The sequence below is a fragment of the Sinocyclocheilus grahami genome, unplaced genomic scaffold (assembly GCF_001515645.1).
Source record: "Sinocyclocheilus grahami isolate Dianchi unplaced genomic scaffold, SAMN03320097.WGS_v1.1 scaffold11.1, whole genome shotgun sequence".
Lineage (NCBI taxonomy): Eukaryota > Metazoa > Chordata > Actinopteri > Cypriniformes > Cyprinidae > Sinocyclocheilus > Sinocyclocheilus grahami.
In genome coordinates, this window is record NW_015505190.1 from 2,546,886 (window position 1) to 2,564,818 (window position 17,933).

The following is a 17,933-nucleotide window of genomic DNA, read 5'->3' on the forward strand; positions in this document are numbered from 1 at the left end:
TGAACATGAGTTCTTACAGACTCTCCAGTTATTCGTGCAACAAATCCTCAGGGAAGCATGGGTCATCAATCGCATACATCATCATACTTCATCTCCTCTCTAAACATATCAAACAGATTCACTCCGTCTCTGACCATTAAATATACACTTACGCTGACTGAGGCTCTCTCCACCAGACACCCACTGATGGCAACCAAGATGATAGAAAAAGATCTCCTCATCGTAGCACTTCTCTTCCATGTAGTGGATATGAACATTCCCTCCTAAGAGGAAAAACAGATGAATTAATATCGCTATAAAAGTCTTCACATTCCATTCACTCAAACCGCAGACAAACCGCAGGTTGGTTGTAGCTCTACTAACATGTCAAAGTGATTGCTACTTACCGTACACCACCATGTAGTTGCCGATGATGGTGGCAGAGTGGAATGCTCTCTCCCTCGGGCCACTGGCAGGGAAACGTGAACGGAAGGAAGTCCAAAACCGTTTCTCAACATGGAAAGCATCAGTTGAGTTCACACGTACACTGAACCTTGAGACAGGAGTAGATGGTAACATTCCAAATTGAAAGAAAGAAAAGCCAGACCAATGAACACTGTCAGATTCCAAGAAGCAGATTACTATCTTAAATTTATTCACGTGATTTTTCCTTATGAACTACACTACAGGAACACACTTCCAACTTAACTTCTGCATCTGTTTTAGGACCTTTCAGTATGATTTTAAACAGCATTTCCAGCTGTCAGTCAAGTCAAGTCAAATTTATCTGTATAGTGCTTTACAGAAAATCATGATTTTAACATTAATAATATCTTCCTGTCTTACAGTCGTATTTAGCAGATTAGAGTTGGGCGGTAATACATTTTGCGATGATATAAGAAATTGAGCAGTTGAAATATGCTATATAGTGCATACATAGAGCTCTACATGAGTATACTGTATGTATGCACTGCAGATAAAAGTATGTGGACATACACATTGTATCAAACTTTATATAAAGAGCTGGGATATAACAATTTATATTTTACAGTGATATAAACAAACACTCAGCGGCAATTTAATATATATTCATCTTATACTACACACACAAGTGTACAATACCTAGCTGTGGTAGGTCTGTGACCCCCATATACCAGCAGTGTTTTGGAAGGGGCATGGTAGACCATACTGTGTCCTGCAGTAGCAGGTGGTTTTCCGCCTGTAGGCTGAACTGCTTCCCACACTCCATCCCTCAACCGGAACCGGTACAGTGATGAGGAGAACATGTCCTCCTCTGTCCTTCCTGAAAAGACAGGTTGATCAATTATTTTTAAAGAAAAGTAAAAAGATATAAAACGAGAACAAGCAAGGGAACAACACAACCATAAAAGTTAGACATTTTAGGGGACAGAGGGCAAGAAAGGAAAGACGAGATGATGATGCATGTGTTTTTCCATGTTAATCTTTTTATATTCTCCACTAAAGAATAAGAATACAATTTACTCACCCCCAAAAACATATAGATAGTTGTCTACTAATGCTGCTGCGTGATTTGCCAGCCTTGGTGCCCCTGAAGCGTTTGATTGGCCTAGCTGCTGCCATTCATCTTGCTGTGCACGGTACACCCAGACATCACTAGCCAATGAGTGGTTGGCAAGCTCACCGCCATAGATGACCATGTTGCCTTGCCATTCTACAGCTATGTGGGAATGTCGAGGAGCCTGATACAAAGATATTATTAATTAGATCATTAAAATCATTCAAATGAAAACAGACCATTAGAAATCCGTAAGACAAAAAAAAAAGAGAAGAAACTTACTGGACTATATAAATATGATCTCTGTTCCCAATTATTGGTCGAAAAATTATAAACAACAAGGTCCTCCAGTGCTCTGTTCAGATCAAACCCTGTAAATAAAGACCAAGGGCTCAAATAAATCCCTCCACAAGCATACTTTAAAGCTGAACTTTTAAAATTAAGAAGAGTAGTAGATTTTGTAAATTTACATATGATAACAAATCTAAAATCTTTTCTGGTAAAATCTTACTAAAGTCTAAAATTTTGAGGAAAATTTTGTATTTGTACAAAATTTATTTTTAAGGCTGTCAAAGTTAAAACCCACAAATTAGATATTAAATCAATAATGTTTTTTTTTTTAAATTTACAAAGTTGCTACTGCTATTCCATTTTGTTTTTGCTTTTGTAAGGTGGAAAAACTATATATTGTTTATACATAAAAATGCTGTATAAAATTGATTGCCTGATAATATAAAATACAATTATTTAATTTTGTAAACAACTATTTAATTGTGTTATCCTTAAAACATATTAAGAGTAATATTTTTATCACACAAGTATAAATGGGTTTTCATACATGAAAACATGTAAAATAGCTGCCCACATTCCAGATCATGATAAATGATTAACAATCAGTCAGTGATGGGAAAGGCAAGCTGAAAAACCTCCATCTTACCTCCGAACATGTACATGGCTCCAGTGGAAGCCAGGTAAACCCCAGCAGAGGCGGTGCGAGGAGCTGCTTTAATGTCACCTGGGCTCACCTCCCACCACTGCCCTGCCCCACTGTTGTCACGGAGACCCAGCTGACAGTTCTGTCCCACAAAGCCGGGGCTGCAGATACAATGCTCACCCCTCTGTTAGAGAGAGTGGGAAACAATACGCGACATTAAAACAACAAAACTACACTCTGTACTCACTTTATGCATAATGCAGAGCCTACTTTTTGCCTACCTTATCACAGCGACTGTGGTCATGTTGAGTGCAGACCAGGGAGCAGAGAGGGGTACTGCAGTCCATTCCTCCCCACCCCTGATGACACTGACAGCGGGCAGTAGCTACGTCACAGCGCCCATGACCACCGCAGTCCCCAGGGCAAACTGAAAACGTGTAGGTGGCATTGAAACCCAGCAAGTTGTAGTTGGCGTCGCTGAAGAGATGCAGCAGCATCTTGTAAAGAACACAACAGAAGATGAACAAATTATAATGACTATGGGAAAATAGAGACAGACTGTGGAACAAGACGTCTATCAATTGAGCGCTGGCATAGTTTCATAGTGACTCATGACTCACAGTGTTATAAAATAGACACATGCTGAGAGAAATGGAAAAACCTAAAATGGAGCTTACTTTCTTCACAATCTTGTTGAATCAAGAGCATTAAAAAAAGGGAGTCCATTTTGATTCTCTGAAAAGTAAGGCTCTCAGGCTCAGTAGAGCAAATGGTATAAACTGATACTTTTGGTCTTACCTTACCAGACTTGGCCTCAATTGGTTGTGGTAGGGTGGTGCCACTTAAACTTGCCAGTAGGGAGCTCTGGTAGGAATCACCATCATAGACAAACAGATAGTCATAGGTACACTCTGTCTCCATAAACGTGAAGTTAAGCACAATGCGATGGTTTCTGCTGGGAGCTGAAGGAGGACAAAAGAGTTCCCATTACAACCAGAAAAAAACATACTGCGCTTGTCTTAATATCACCTTCAAGAGGTAGACAGTTGTAATAAATATACAAATTGAGAGAAGGGTCATGGTCACTCAGTTACTGAAATTGGTAGTTGTGATAATTACTAATCAAGCCACCACTACTAATAAAGTTGAAGTGAAACGGAAGTAGCAACAGATCTTTTCTTCTGTGTTGTGAAATACATCCAGGTGAAATGGATTGTCAAATAATCCATCAGTGGTTGTTTTGATGGAGGCAGATCTTAAAGGGATACTCCACCCCAAAATGAAAATTTTGTCATTAATCACTTACCCCCATGTCCTCTCTTTCATTTTGGGGTGGAGTAACCCTTTAATGCAAACTTGAGGTCACTGTAAGAAAGGGATGGGATTTAAGTAAACTAAATGATTGGAATATTTCACCATAAGATCCAGTTATGACATTTTAATTCAAAATTCAATTGAATGTAAAAATAAGATAAAAAGCATGTATTTACAAAATACACATTCTCATTTCATGCCAACTTTGAACTACAAGCAATACAGTCATTTGTTTAAATCCTATAACTATATGCTAATAAAGCTTCTTTCATTCATCAGCCCGTTTTTGACACCAACCCTTGATAAGCCACTCGCAGTTCCCATTCACAGAGTAGTTTCCTGGTCCATCTGTGACATATCCTGGGACACCCCGCAAAACCTGTCTTTGGCCCTTACAGTCTCCTGCCCAAGTAGCAGGTATCAGAACCACCAAGATGGGCAGCAGGACAGTCGGGATGTGAGAAGTCATCCTCTCCTACACCCACAAAGGGCAAAGTAAGAAAAAGATGGAGAAACTACTGGAGGGTGGTTGAACTTGTTCACAGTATGGAGACCTGTAGAGAGAGAGAAAAAAAACAATTGTGGAATTATCTACAAATAACACATCTCAAGCAAAGCATATACATTAACCCTATAATACGGCAAAAAAGTGCCAAAAAAAAAACATTGACTATTTATGTTATTGCCTTTGTTTTATCTGTGGTGTCATCTTTCCTGACATGCATTCAGCTCAGTTGTTTTATAAGTTAATACTCTCATTTTACAGATATCCAGGTAAACTAACAGAATGTTTAGATGTTTTCAATGAGTTTTCTAAAACATTTAGATTTATCTATAACATTTAGCTTTATAATTTATCTATAAATGTGAATGAATCTATAGTCATCTATAGGTTTCATCTTAGTACTTTGTCATAATTTTGAGAATTTTAGAAAAATTGTGAGAACTTATTAATAAAAACGAATTGTTTACCTGGATAATGTGTTGCAGAAAGTTCACTGAGAGTAATAACAGCAATAACAGTAAACACACACATCTGCTGCTTTGTACAAAGCAGTTTTTAATGACATACAGAAAATACACATCAGCATTATACTGCACAAGCAGTAACTGCACTGTACATGGCTGTAGACCCGTACAAATGTATTAGGGTTGTGATGGTGCGGAAATTTTCCCACTGGTTAATCGACGTGTGACAACACCGGTAATACCGGTATCTGTTGGGGTGGGGGTGGGGGTTAGTTTGTTTGAGTTTCCCTCTTTTCTTTGCTTCCATAAGGCTTGTAAAAGTGCTGTGCGCATTTTACTTTTACTTTCAAATTACTTTTACTTTTACTTTCAATTGACAATTCGGCGTCAAACAACTGTTCATTTGAGTTTTCCCTCTTTTCCTCGGATTTCTTGGTTTTCAAATAGCTTGAAAAAGCGCTGTGCGCATTTTACTTTCACTTTCAAATTAGCGGCAATTCTGCATTGATTCAATTCAACCAACAACAACGTCAAACTCAGAACTTTTATTAACAAAACGAATAAAAATACACCATATATGCTTAATAAAATAACAAATTACTTAGGCTACACAAAGTTTAAATAGGTATATAAAACTGAAAATCAGCAAACACTGTGGAACCAAACAAATAAGAAACAGAACGTTTATTTGCAAAACGAATAAGAAAGCTTGGAGGCACAGCATATACGCCTTGATGTAAAATAAAATAAATAAAATACACAAAGTTTAAATAAAGTAATCAGCAAACACTGTGGAACCAAATAAATAAGAAACTAATGTTTAAATAAACTTCCAGTCAACAGGCTTTTCAAAATCTAAAATATTGCCAAACAGGCGCCTTTGCATTTCCTTTCTAAACAATCTTCTGCCATCGTCTTGTCTTTCTCTCCTCACTCTTGTCAGTCAGCTCGACTCATTCTCCTCACGTGATAAATAAAATCTGACTCCTGCTCTGTGGTGCACTGTCGTTCGCGCACGGTTCGGCACGCTGCATTGAACGTTTAGTTTTTAAAAGTATCTGTCCTCTAATGCCGAGTTCACACTGCACGATTTTCAAACTCGTCGGATCGCCGTTGTTTTCACACTGCGTGACTATCTGGGGTAGCATTCAGTTGCTGCTGTGTTCACATTGCACGATGGATTGGCGACAGGGGGTTTCACACTGCATGACTTCAAAATAGGAAGAATCGCCGACAGCTCTGTCTGGTCTGCAAACTACATTTCACAACAAAACACACGTGAAAAGTGATAAGGAAATAACACGAGAACCCGTTGAAAATCCCATGAAATCCATTAAAATACTTATATTCTGGTCTATAACTCCTCCCCGAACTTCCCTCTGCACTGTATCTTGGTCTCTCATTGGCTGTAGGTCATCGCCGATGTAGTTTTCAGTCAGAAATCATTACACACAGCGTGATTGTGAATCACCGACAGCTCCAGATATTTAGCATGCCAAATATTTTGCGGGCGTCAGCGACATGTCGGCGATTCCATCAGATCGTGTCTTTGATAATTCACACTGCGTGATTGTCACTCGCGTGAACAAGCACCGATTTGCCTCCGATTTCGGGCATTTGTCTGCGATTTTGCAAACCCTGTTGGCAAGTGAAAAATCAGGGCTAAAATCGTGCAGTGTGAACAACATAACTGAACTAGGCTAAATGATTTTTGTTACTATAAATAAATCAAAACGATGGTGGGGGGCAGTGCAAATTACGGAACCGGTGTTGCGGCTTAACACCAGTATAACCGAGAACACCGTCTATCGCGGCAAGCCTAAAATGTATATTACAAAGCAGTCAACTCCTTTTTTGGCACAAATGGTACCTCATACTATAAGGTCTACTGTATCATACTTGATACATTAATTTCTATAACCTCTAAATTATCAGCATGATCAAAACTTTGCTGTAAAACTTGTGCACCACCTTCCACACACTTTTCCTTCATAATGTTTATGTATACATTTCTCAATCATCATTTTATCACATTTTATTTTTTGACCCTCACAATTACAACAACAGAGCTTTGATCATAAAACTAAATGAAGCCTTTACAGAGTAAAACAGAGTGACAAATAATATTTATATGCATTTTAAGCAAGCAGCCTGCTATAATATAACCTTGCTACATGTACTGCGTTAGGCTAACTTGAGACTTGTCATAGCACTTGCGTATTGCTCTTTTGTTTGCTTCCATTGTCCTCATTTGTAAGTCACTTTGATTAAAGTGTCTGCTAAATGACTAAATGTAAATGTAATATTTTTTACAAAAAATCTCACTGATTTACATAAGGTCTCAGAATTTTATTAAATTTTTTGGCCATATAAATAACAACATCTGCACCAAATTGCACATTTTTTTGCAGTTTGAGCCTCTGAATAAAACTGATGTGTTTTTCCTCCTCAAAAAGTATGAGCTCCATATTCTCACTATATCACGCTATATGAGCCATAAAAGTCTGATGTATCAAAAGATACAAAATATGAAACACTTATGTAAACTTATTTGTTTTATCGATAAATAAAAGGTTAAATCAACTTCAATTTTTAAAGAAAAAAAAAGATGATGTGTAGATGAATATTTAAGGCTTTATAAGGTTAAACACAATAAGACTGTTTCATACATAATTGTATTATCTATCATTGATATTGTTGTTTTAAATTTTGTCGTCACTGACACAGAGTACAAACTGTAATCTCGTTGTCCTTTAAAATGACAAAACTTTCTTATCTAATCTTATATTGTCAAAAACACAACATCTTATGCAAAAGGCATGGCTGCAAAAACCCTTGTGAAAAATAGTCGTCTTTGAAAAACTGCAATACACCCAAAGCTGCAAAGTAGCACAAATCTTGTTATGAAAACAACACTTTTAACTCCAAATTCTTGAACTATTTGACAAAAACACACACACACACACACACAAAGTTACACAACATAAGAGCTAAAAGGGATACTTGTCTTTTTTAACTAGTATGTCCAGAGGTTTATCTGATACAAGCATCAGTGTAACAGCAATGCTGAGCTAACGGTTTATACTACTTTAGTGTTAGCTGTTCTGTCATCATATTTAACCGACTGTGGTCCCTTGTTAAACTACATTATTACAATAATTAATATAGCAGGGAACACCTGTCCATTGTCAGTTCAGTATTTACTGATTCGTATCAATCAAAGGGACATTTAAAACTGACAACCGAGCCTTCGCTTTAGCTGAACAGGCTAACCGACCATCCATGTCTATCTAAAAAGCAAACCGTTTCCACTCATTTACTCACCAATTCCCGAGTCTTGGTCTCCATGTTTCTAAAGCATAGAGGTTTTCGTAGCTTACATCCTGTATCAGGTAGAATAATGAAAAGACGCGCTGAGCGCTGCAGTTCTTGTTGTGCTGCGGCGGCTGCGGAGCCCAGCAGCGGTTTAAAGCTCGAGACCACCGCGGATGAGGATGATGTGTGAGCTGCAGCAATCAAAGGCCTCGAGCTCCGCTCACAGAATGGCTTTATTTACAAAACATCTCCAGATGTTATTAAGAACAACGTGCGCGTCCTCTCGGTTTCAACTTCTGGCTAAATCCAAGCAATAAGTGTTACAACATGATCAGCATTGTGCGTGAGTTTGTTCGCTGATATCCAGGACGCGTCTTGCTGTTAGTGTTTGTTAACTGGGGAGGTGTGTGTGCTTCCAGATGGTTGTCAACAACACAAAGCCTAATAACCGTGAGCATGCTGAACGGGTTCTCTGCTGGTCTTTTGATAGTGTTGCATTTCATTCTCATGTAACCATGTAACAAGGAGTTTCAAACTTTATTTTCTAAGGACTATTAATGATCTACAGACGAAAAGCAATACAATACATACAATAATGTGTCAATACAATAGTAACAAGCTTGATATAGACATGGTCCATGGAGACAATTTATGGAATGATTTAACAGGCTAAAATAAACAATATAACTAAACTAAACAACTAAAATAAAAATATGTAACAATATATAATACAATTATTACATTTTTTTTTTCAAGGCATGTATTTGAGGCATCATTTTACATAATTGGACCGTGTACATGTTGATCATTACGCCCAATTAATTTATTCTTACTGCTACATTTTATTATGTAAAAATAAAATATATTACAAATAAATAAATGTATTTCGATCATACATTATTTATTTGTGCGTACATTTCATTTTACTTTTATTTATTACAGCACTGCATTACGAATTGAATCATTTCATTATACATTTATTTAATATACGTATTCTGTTAAATTACTCCATAGACAACGTGTTGCTTGCAAAATAAATAAATACTGTACTTTAAAACTGTCGTTGCAAAAAAAAGAACACTGAAATATTAAAAAACGAAATATAATCAAATGTATTTATTTGTTTAATGTTGTTTTCCAGATTTAATTGTTTATATATTTATGCAGGAACATGTGTATGTATGTATTTATTTATTTTTATTTAAATTTTTGCAGGTTTCGTCCTCCATACCATAAAAATAAATAAATTAATTAATTAATACAAAGTCCCTTTTATGGTCCTGAGGGTCAACTGTGGAGATAAGACAAACCAGTTCTGGATGAAAATGTAGACAAACTTGTTTAACTGTTTGTACTTTTATTTTATTTTCTGCCGTTGCTTACGGCCATACCAACCTGAGCGCGCCCGATCTCGTCTGATCTCGGAAGTCCTCTATCGCCCACCCTCCCTCACAGTGTTGCCAAGTCCGCGGTTTTCCCGCGGAAATGGGCTGCTTTAACACTTTTGCCGCGGGTTGTTTTTCATGTCCGCGGGTTGAAGCGACTCCAATAACACGATATTTATCCCCTGCAATGCAAATTTTAGCAGGGGAACCCCGCCAAAAAAACATGTATTTTACCCCACGGAACGCGATTTTTAACTGGGGACCCCCTCGAAACGCGATTGGGCTCGTTTTGAGTAGCGATTCGGCGGGTTTTCTTGTGAAAACCTGGCAGCCCTGCGCCCTCATCACATAACGCGGAAGTTGACCGAAATAAGACGAAAACAGGTAGAACGTCTCTTCCTTAACAAATCGCTTCCTTCTTTCTTTTTAAACAACAAACGTAACTTTTTAAACGGAGAAGGGCTAATGTTTTAAATCGCTCTGCGATATTTAAACGTCTTTTAAACTCTGCTGAGAAAATATTGCGTTTAGTGAAAGTGAAAGTAACGTTAGCTACAACATGGCAGAATACAGTGACGAGGATATCACAGACAGGCCATCTCTTCTAGAGTCAGACTTAACGTGTCCTGTGTGCAAAGACATTTTTAAGGAACCCGTGTTGCTCTCGTGTAGCCACAGTTTCTGTCAAGAATGCCTGGAGGGCAGCTGGAAGAACCAGTCAAAACGGCAGTGCCCGATGTGCCGAAAATGCTGCGACGGAGAGACACCGATCCCCAACCGCGCACTAAAAAACACCTGCGTGTCCTATAAAAAGGAGAGGAACTGGAGAGGACAGGGTACTGGTGTAGATGAGGTTATCTGTGGTTTGCACCAGCGGCCCTTCCAGCTCTTCTGCATTAAAGACGAGGAACCCGTGTGCGTCGACTGCGTGACTCTACATCCAGGACACGAGCTGGTGCCTATAGAGCAAGGAGTGCCTTTCTGCAAGGTGAGCTCATTGCTTTTTCCCTATTGTGGAATAAAAAGCAACTCACTTCGTGTTACAGCTACTGAAATGAATAGTGACCTTTTTTATTGAAATACACATTTCTAACGTGCAGTGTTTTATAGGAGGAGCTTAACATGAAAATCAAAATACTGGAAAGTAAGCAGGACTCCTTCAAAAGAATGAAAAAAAGATATAAAGATACCATCTCCTTTATTGAGGTAAGCAGTCTCCAACTTTTTGAAGGCCAAACGCATAAAATGCTGTGAAATCTTAATAATTTAGAACTAATTCTCATTCTACTTCTCCATATTGTTGCAGAGCCAGACTAAGGATGCGGAGCAACAAATCAAAGAGGAGTTTGAAAGACTCCATCAGCTCTTACGTGATGAGGAGACATCTAGAATAAATGCTTTGTATAGAGAAGAAAATGAGAAGAAGCAAATGGTGAATGAGAAGATTGAAACCATCAGTCGTGATATCACGGCTCTTGCAGAATTGATTCAGGCAGTAAAGAGGGAAATGGGAGCTGAGGATTTGACTTTCCTTCAGGTACATTTTTTATCACTATTGTATGTGTCCCTGATAATAATTCAAACTTACTCTCTTTACCAGCTGTAAACAGGATACACAGATGCATCCAGATATTTTAACAGGTCACGTTGGTTTCATATGGCTTTGAAAGTCTTTTCATGATAAGTTTAAATTCACTGTCTGAAAAATGTCAGCTCATTCTGTCGTCAAATTCCTTTCAAAATTCATGTCAGGTCATTGTTTATGCCTCACGCCCCTACCAAAAAAATCAGAATGAACTTTAAGTCACAAATGAAAAGCATATGAATACATCACATTAGATGTGTATTCCAGTCATTGTATGTATGAATTGCATTTTTAATGGGCAATGCTGAGAAATATCTTCAACCTAGGTTTAAATATGGCAAGTGTAGAAGAGGACTTGACATGGAATCGTGTCATTGACCCTTTATATTCATACTGACTGGGTTTTCTCACACTTTAACATAACTGATAACTAAATTAGACGTGTCCCACATTCAGCTCTTATAAGTCAACTTTTCTTCTTCCACAGAATTTCCAGAAGCTAAAAAGACGGTATGTGCCTTTTTATTTTATCAAGTGTTTCTTAGTTCTGCTTTGCAATGAATTTCTTGCTTAATACCACTATAGATAAGTCATATTTACTCACACTGATGCATTTTTTTGTTCTTCACATCGATTATGTTTTTAAAGTCGACGTGAATTGAAAATTCACTGTCTAGTTTCTTAATTCATCTTAAAGGGGTAGTTCATCCAAAAATGAAAATTATTGAAAATTGTCATTAATCAATGATTAATGTCCTGCTCATGCTTGTCCATAGTGAATAGAGACAAACTTGATCACAGAATCATCCTTTGTGATTCATGCCATATATTTCAAGTGCTCCGTGGATATACAATAGGGTTTGGTGAGGAAAAAACCCAAAATGTAATTTATGGAAAGCCTGACCCTGGCTGTTGGTCTGTTGTGCATTACTGCACATTCATGGCATTCACCCACGAAAAGCACACAAGTGAAGTGCCCCATTTTAAAGAAATCAAGTTTAATAATAACATGAAACACATTTCATAGAAGTAGTATCCATGTACTTTTGTAAAGCTCACAAAGAAGTCACTTTCAAAGCAAGCAACTTTCTGTTGGTCCACATGGCAAATTTGCACGACCAACTTGAAACCACTGTAAAATCTGAGTTGGGAAATCTTTTGCCCTCATGCAAAATTTCCAATAGCGTAGATTCCTACTGAAACTGGATTTTACCCACAAAAAAACCTGGGCAAACAACAGTAAATATGACCGTACATTTATTGTGAACAGTTTATCTGTGCATATTTTTCATTTTTATTTTTTACCTCATTAAAATATCATAACTGGACCTTACGGTGAAAATGACAAGACTTCTGTCTAATGATCAATGCAGAAATTTTCCAAAATCCAAACAACCAATGCATAGAACCAAGTGCCCATCCTGCATTTTTTCCGTGACTTGTTTTGGATGTACATCACAATATTGGGCAGACAAGATCTGTCACAAATTTTTTGTGACTCTGATTTTGCTAAGATGGCCTCTTGATGTCTGTCACAGAACCCAGTGGACTAGTGAGGAACCACAGAAGGTTCAAGGAGCTCTCATCAACATGGCCTTGCATGTAGGTGCTTTGGGTTACAAAGTCTGGGAGAAGATGCTGACTCATGTCACATGTTGTGAGTGCACTTTTCACCTTGTCTAAAATATATGCAAGATTAACCCCGAGATCTTTGTGGGTCACTGTAACATTGTTTTGTCTGCAGTGCCTGTAATCCTTGATCCCAACACCGTCTCGCCCTGGCTCTCCATATCTCCAGATTTTTCCAGTGTGCAACAGAGTCTGGAAAGACAGACTTTCCCAGACAACCCTGAGAGGTTTGATCCCTGTGTTTTTGTCCTTGGCTCAGAGGGTTTCTCCTCAGGGCGCCACCGTTGGGAGGTCCGTGTTGCTGACCACCCCAAATGGATCTTGGGAGTATGCAAGCAGTCAGTGGTTCGGAAGAGAAAGTTCACAGTAACAACAAAAGCTGGAGTGTGGACCATCGGTCTGAGTAAAGGAGTCTACAGTGCCTTAACCACTCCACGCACTGAGCTGAGTCTAGAGAGAAGGCCTGAAACCATCAGGGTAAAGGTCAATATGGAGAAGGGAGAGGTGTCCTTCTGGGATACAGGCAACAACAAGCACCTATGTACATACAATGATAAGTTCAATGAAAAGCTGTTCCCCATCTTTGGCCCAGGCCTCCAGAGCACACCCATCACTATCTTGCCTGCTAAAGTGACCATACACAAACAATAAGTAAATATAATAAGTAAATATGCTTTATATCTAAGCCTGGTGAGACTGAAGAGTCTAAAACCTTCACTAAAGTTGCTACTTATTTTCAACAGAATTCAAGGAACATTTCGGAATCAGTGCAAATTAATCTCCGTCAACAGCATTTTTGGCATAATTCGCCATGTCCCTCTTTTTCTTTAAAAAAAAAAAGAAAAAAAAAAAGAATTACAGTTAGAAACTTAAAATGGACAGTGAATGTGGCCAATTCATAAACATGAAAATACTCAGTCTTTTGATAGTATAGCCACAAGAATAGTGTGCATTATTAACATGATTTTAGTATGGAAAAAAATCACTTACTAAGCTTTTCTGTGTAAAGCAATATCCAGTTTTACAATTTCATCATCATAACACAATAATGCCATAAACCCTAAAACCCTTAAAGGACTGTAAAATCATGATATAAGCAGCGTTACAGATCAAATAATAGTTTTAAAAGAAGAATGTAAGTGCTTTAAAGGGGTCATATGATGTTGCTAAAAAGAACATTATTTTGTGTATTTGGTGTAATGAAATGTGTTTATGCAGTTTAAGGTTAAAAAAACACATTATTTTCCACATACTGTACATTATTGTTTCTCCTCTATGCCCCGTCTTTCTGAAACGGTCGATTTTTTCTTACAAAGCTCATCGGTCTGAAAAGCGAGGTGTGCTCTGATTGGCTAGCTATCCAGTACATTGTGATTGGCCGAATACCTCAAGCGTGTGACGGAAATGTTACGCCCCTACCATACTGTGATGCCTGTCCGGCCGGAGCGTAACATAAAACCATGTCTGCATTTGTGATCAGAGAAATGACAAACAACAAGCTCTACTCTACACTGCCCAAAACTCGCGTTTGAATCATCAGTGGCAAATTCTTTAAATATAAAAAATGTACTTCCAGTCTGTGAATATTTGGGTTGAACTGTTCTGGAACAGTGTTGTAAATACAACTTAACCACTGATTTCTAGTCGTGTCCTCTTTTGGAAGGCCAAACAAAGTAGTTTCGCTTTCACAACGAAACACAGCGTCACACACGGCGGCGGCCTAGAGTGAGCAGAGGCCGGCGGCTAGAGTGAGGAACGGCCGGCCGGATGAGTGAGAGGAGGCCGGTGAGCTTGAGCGGGCTTGTGGCAACCACATGTGACGACCCCGGGCTGGACTCCGCTTCGTCCGCGGTGAAAGCCGATCCGGTGATCCACAGCGCGGAGTTGATGTATTTCCTCAGCGACCAGCACAGATCAGCTCTAGGCATGACGAAGCGGATATGGTCCTCTTTTGGATGGCCAAAAAACACAACGAGAAACTGTCTACACAGCATAGCGGCGGCAACAATACTACAGCGAGAATAAAAGTTACGCCTTCTTTCTTTGCGTGAACATTTGGGCGGTGTTATGCAAATCTTCCCACATCGTGACGTAGACATGTGGGGGCGTGTTAGAACGAGCCGTTTTAGGTAGGCGTGGTTGACTCTTAACTTTTATAAAGAATATCTTGGATTGGATTTGGATTTGAGACTTTAGTCTTTGCAACTTTACAGATCTTCTTTATGCACCAAGAGCTTGTAACACTTCAAAGAGAAAGGAAAAATTTAAATCGCATCATATGACCCCTTTAAGAACATGATGAGCTCCGCTTTTCTACTTCTAAATGCTCCAAAAACTGGACCCGTTCACTTTCATTTCAAGTGCAGTAGCATAACCGTGATACTTGATTTTTGCTTCTTTCTTTTTTTTTTTTAAGAAAACGAGGGACAAATTGAAATAATTTTTTGTGGTAATCAATGTTATGTCACAAATGCTGTTGATTGTGAATAATTAACACTGAACATGAAAAATTCCTGAAAATGGCAAAGAAAGAAATTGAAATTCAAAGGTAGTGAACAGCATTTGCTGATATATTATACTAAAACATATGTCATGATTTATGTTTTTTTTAAATGTTTGTGTGATTTACTGTGTCAGGATGGAGGTATTTTTTCCATCCTCCACAATGTGAATGGCATCTTCACTGCTGCTAAAACACTATTGATCATTCAGTAGAGAGTGTCTTTTATATCAGTCAACTTCAAAACTTACACTTAATCCAACTACTGTTGAATGATAGTGGTAAACAAATGAATTAAACAAGAACAACTTAATTTTACCTTTATTTTTAAATTTTTTTTGTTTGAAATCGTTAAAGATGACTGTTTTCGGGGGGTTTTGCCATTTATTTGTGCCATGTTATTTACAATAATATAATACAGCTTTTGATATCAGCGAGTGACACTTAAATAACCAAAAATGTAATGCAACAATAACAATAAATGATCTCACTTATCAGACTGAATGTTTATTTTGTCTCCAGCAGCATTTTAGTTTATTATCTTCCATGCAGTCAAAAAAGGAACACTACATTGGTTAATAATGGAAAAATCTCTGATTTCACCAGTCTCATTAAAATTAGCCACTGATGTCCAAATTACTGTGAAAGCGCATGTTTTGAATAAATTGTTGGAAGTGTTTAAAGTATTCCAGTATTGCTGCAAACTCAACCTTTTCAACCATGAAACAGACTCTCATATGTGAGATATTGAAAACTAAAAGGTACTTTTCCATGTTGGCTTTAATTAACAGAGTTTATCATTGGACCCTACTTCATTTTGCAATAATCTGACAGCTAGCCAAGGGATAATCAGTTTTACTTTTCTGATTCAAATGAACCCAATCTATATTTTTAAGTAACCGTCTTTAAAATGCTGTGACCAGTTTTAACAATTTATGCAACCGCCACTGGTCTTAAATGACTTTTAGGCTGTACATGTGTAAAAGTATGACAGTTACAGTGTTATCTATCTGAGGTTCTCATGCGTTCCTCTGCACTGAGAGAGATAACAGACAGAGGACTGTTCTGGGATTAATTTGCCCAAGACACATTTATATAGTAATATGTGACCCTGGACCACAAAACTAGTCATAAGTGTCAGTTTTTTTTTAATTGAGATTTATACATCATCTAAAAGCTGAATAAATAAGCTTTCTGTTAATGTATGATTTGTTAGGATAGGACAACATTTGGCAACTATTTGAAAATCTGGAATCTGAGGGTGCAAAAAAATCTAAATACCGAGAAAATCGCCTTTAAAGTTGTCCAAATGAAGTTCTTAGCAATGTATATTACTAATCAAAATTTATGTTTTGATATATTTACAGTAGGAAATTTACTAAATATTTTCATTAAACATGATCTTTACTTAATATCTTAATGATTTCAATAATTCAATAATTCTGACCCATACAATGTATGCTAGAAATATGCCTGTGCTACTTAAGACTGGTTTTGTGATCCAGGGTCACATATAATGCACTTATATTTAATGTTAAATAGAAAGGCAACCTCCTCACGACCTTACATACAGGTTTAGAGAATGGATAAACGGATGGAAAGGCTTGCTTAGTCCCATATGTTAGTGTCACTCATATCAGTGAATATGTGTGTCCGTGGAGACTGTCGCTTTTCACTTTGAAGTTAGCAACTAAATAATAAAACAGTTGTTAGCAATGCTATTGGAGGTGACAGGGGTTCAAAACAGTGTTGAAAATGTTTTCAGTTTTGTTTAAGATACTGGGTCTGGTTTCATCTGCACAGTTCTCAATAACGTCATGGGAATTTGTGTTGATCCTCCACACTTGTCACAGATGGCTGGTGAGGGCTATGAGAAGACCAAAGAACACCTCACATTTAATAGACTTGTTTAATAGGGATAAGGCAAAGGAAATAATAAGTAGTTTATTTGAAACTTGAAAGAAAAATTTAGTACAAAATTACAAATTTTAAAATAAATTTTTGTGATGCTCATTTTTGACCCTGGAGCACAAAACCAGTCATAAGTAGCACGGGTATATTTGTAGCAATAGCCAACAATACATTGCATGGGTCAAAATTATCGATTTTTCTTTTATACCTAAAATCATTAGGATGTTAAGTAAAGATCATGTTCCATTAAGATATTTTGTACATTTCCTACCGTAAATATCAAAACTTAATTTTTGATAAGTAATATGTATTACTAAGGACTTCATTTGGACAACTTTAAAAGCAATTTTCTCAATATTTAGATTTTTTTGCACCCTCATATTCCAGATTTTCGAATAATTGTATCTCAGCCAAATATTGTCCTATCCTAACAAACCATACATCAATGAAAAGCTTATTTATTTAGATTTCAAATTATGTAAAAATGGACCCTTATGACTTTTGTGGGTTTTGTGGTCCAGGGTCACATTTTATGATTGCTGATTGTTACATTTACAACAATGTGAATGACAAAGGATCTTCCAAATTCCTCAGTATATTTGAATTCTCACAAGACGTTCAATTAAATTATTAACATACAGTAATAAAACTTAAATTTTTTTCTTAAGCCACAACATTATATGTACAGTATATATAACATATACATATTATATTATATTGTTTATATATATATGTATATATAACATATACATATATACTGTATATAAACCAAGGATTATTTAAAAGGTCACTTCAAGCCCTGCATATCATATGGCATATAAACAGTATTGCCGTGCACATATTTTCTCATAAGATGTTACGTGAGGAAAGAGTCG

The 17,933-nt window shown here is 37.3% G+C and overlaps 2 protein-coding genes across 2 annotated transcripts in view; one reads left to right on the forward strand and one right to left on the reverse strand.

Annotated features, from left to right (window-relative positions):
• Nucleotides 1-8,473, reverse strand: part of LOC107595817 (multiple epidermal growth factor-like domains protein 8) — a 28,400-nt gene extending 19,927 nt beyond the window's left edge. The window contains exons 1-10 of the mRNA XM_016286377.1: nucleotides 8,058-8,473; nucleotides 4,062-4,318; nucleotides 3,249-3,412; nucleotides 2,732-2,947; nucleotides 2,454-2,634; nucleotides 1,799-1,887; nucleotides 1,487-1,700; nucleotides 1,102-1,282; nucleotides 387-532; nucleotides 153-263 (exon numbers count right to left, since the gene is read on the reverse strand). Of these exons, the coding sequence (XP_016141863.1) occupies nucleotides 153-263; nucleotides 387-532; nucleotides 1,102-1,282; nucleotides 1,487-1,700; nucleotides 1,799-1,887; nucleotides 2,454-2,634; nucleotides 2,732-2,947; nucleotides 3,249-3,412; nucleotides 4,062-4,233 (1,474 nt within the window). The 5' untranslated portion in view covers nucleotides 4,234-4,318; nucleotides 8,058-8,473. The remainder of the gene's footprint in view (nucleotides 1-152; nucleotides 264-386; nucleotides 533-1,101; nucleotides 1,283-1,486; nucleotides 1,701-1,798; nucleotides 1,888-2,453; nucleotides 2,635-2,731; nucleotides 2,948-3,248; nucleotides 3,413-4,061; nucleotides 4,319-8,057) is intronic.
• A 1,313-nt stretch (nucleotides 8,474-9,786) lies between these two features.
• LOC107595900 (zinc-binding protein A33-like) lies at nucleotides 9,787-13,466 on the forward strand. Its single transcript, XM_016286492.1, has 6 exons — nucleotides 9,787-10,421; nucleotides 10,544-10,639; nucleotides 10,740-10,970; nucleotides 11,506-11,528; nucleotides 12,557-12,675; nucleotides 12,763-13,466. The coding sequence occupies exons 1-6, from the start codon at nucleotides 9,993-9,995 to the stop codon at nucleotides 13,296-13,298; spliced, it is 1,434 nt and encodes a 477-aa protein (XP_016141978.1). The 5' UTR covers nucleotides 9,787-9,992; the 3' UTR covers nucleotides 13,299-13,466.
• The last annotated feature ends 4,467 nt before the right edge of the window (nucleotides 13,467-17,933 follow it).

Bases quoted from the DNA above. Each gene is read 5' to 3' on its own strand.
- LOC107595900 (XM_016286492.1), top strand. From the start codon at position 9,993: ATGGCAGAATACAGTGACGAGGATATCACAGACAGGCCATCTCTTCTA. The intron at 10,422-10,543 runs GTGAGCTCATTG...AGTGTTTTATAG, and splicing joins AAGGAGTGCCTTTCTGCAAG to GAGGAGCTTAACATGAAAAT. The intron at 10,971-11,505 runs GTACATTTTTTA...CTTCTTCCACAG, and splicing joins AGGATTTGACTTTCCTTCAG to AATTTCCAGAAGCTAAAAAG.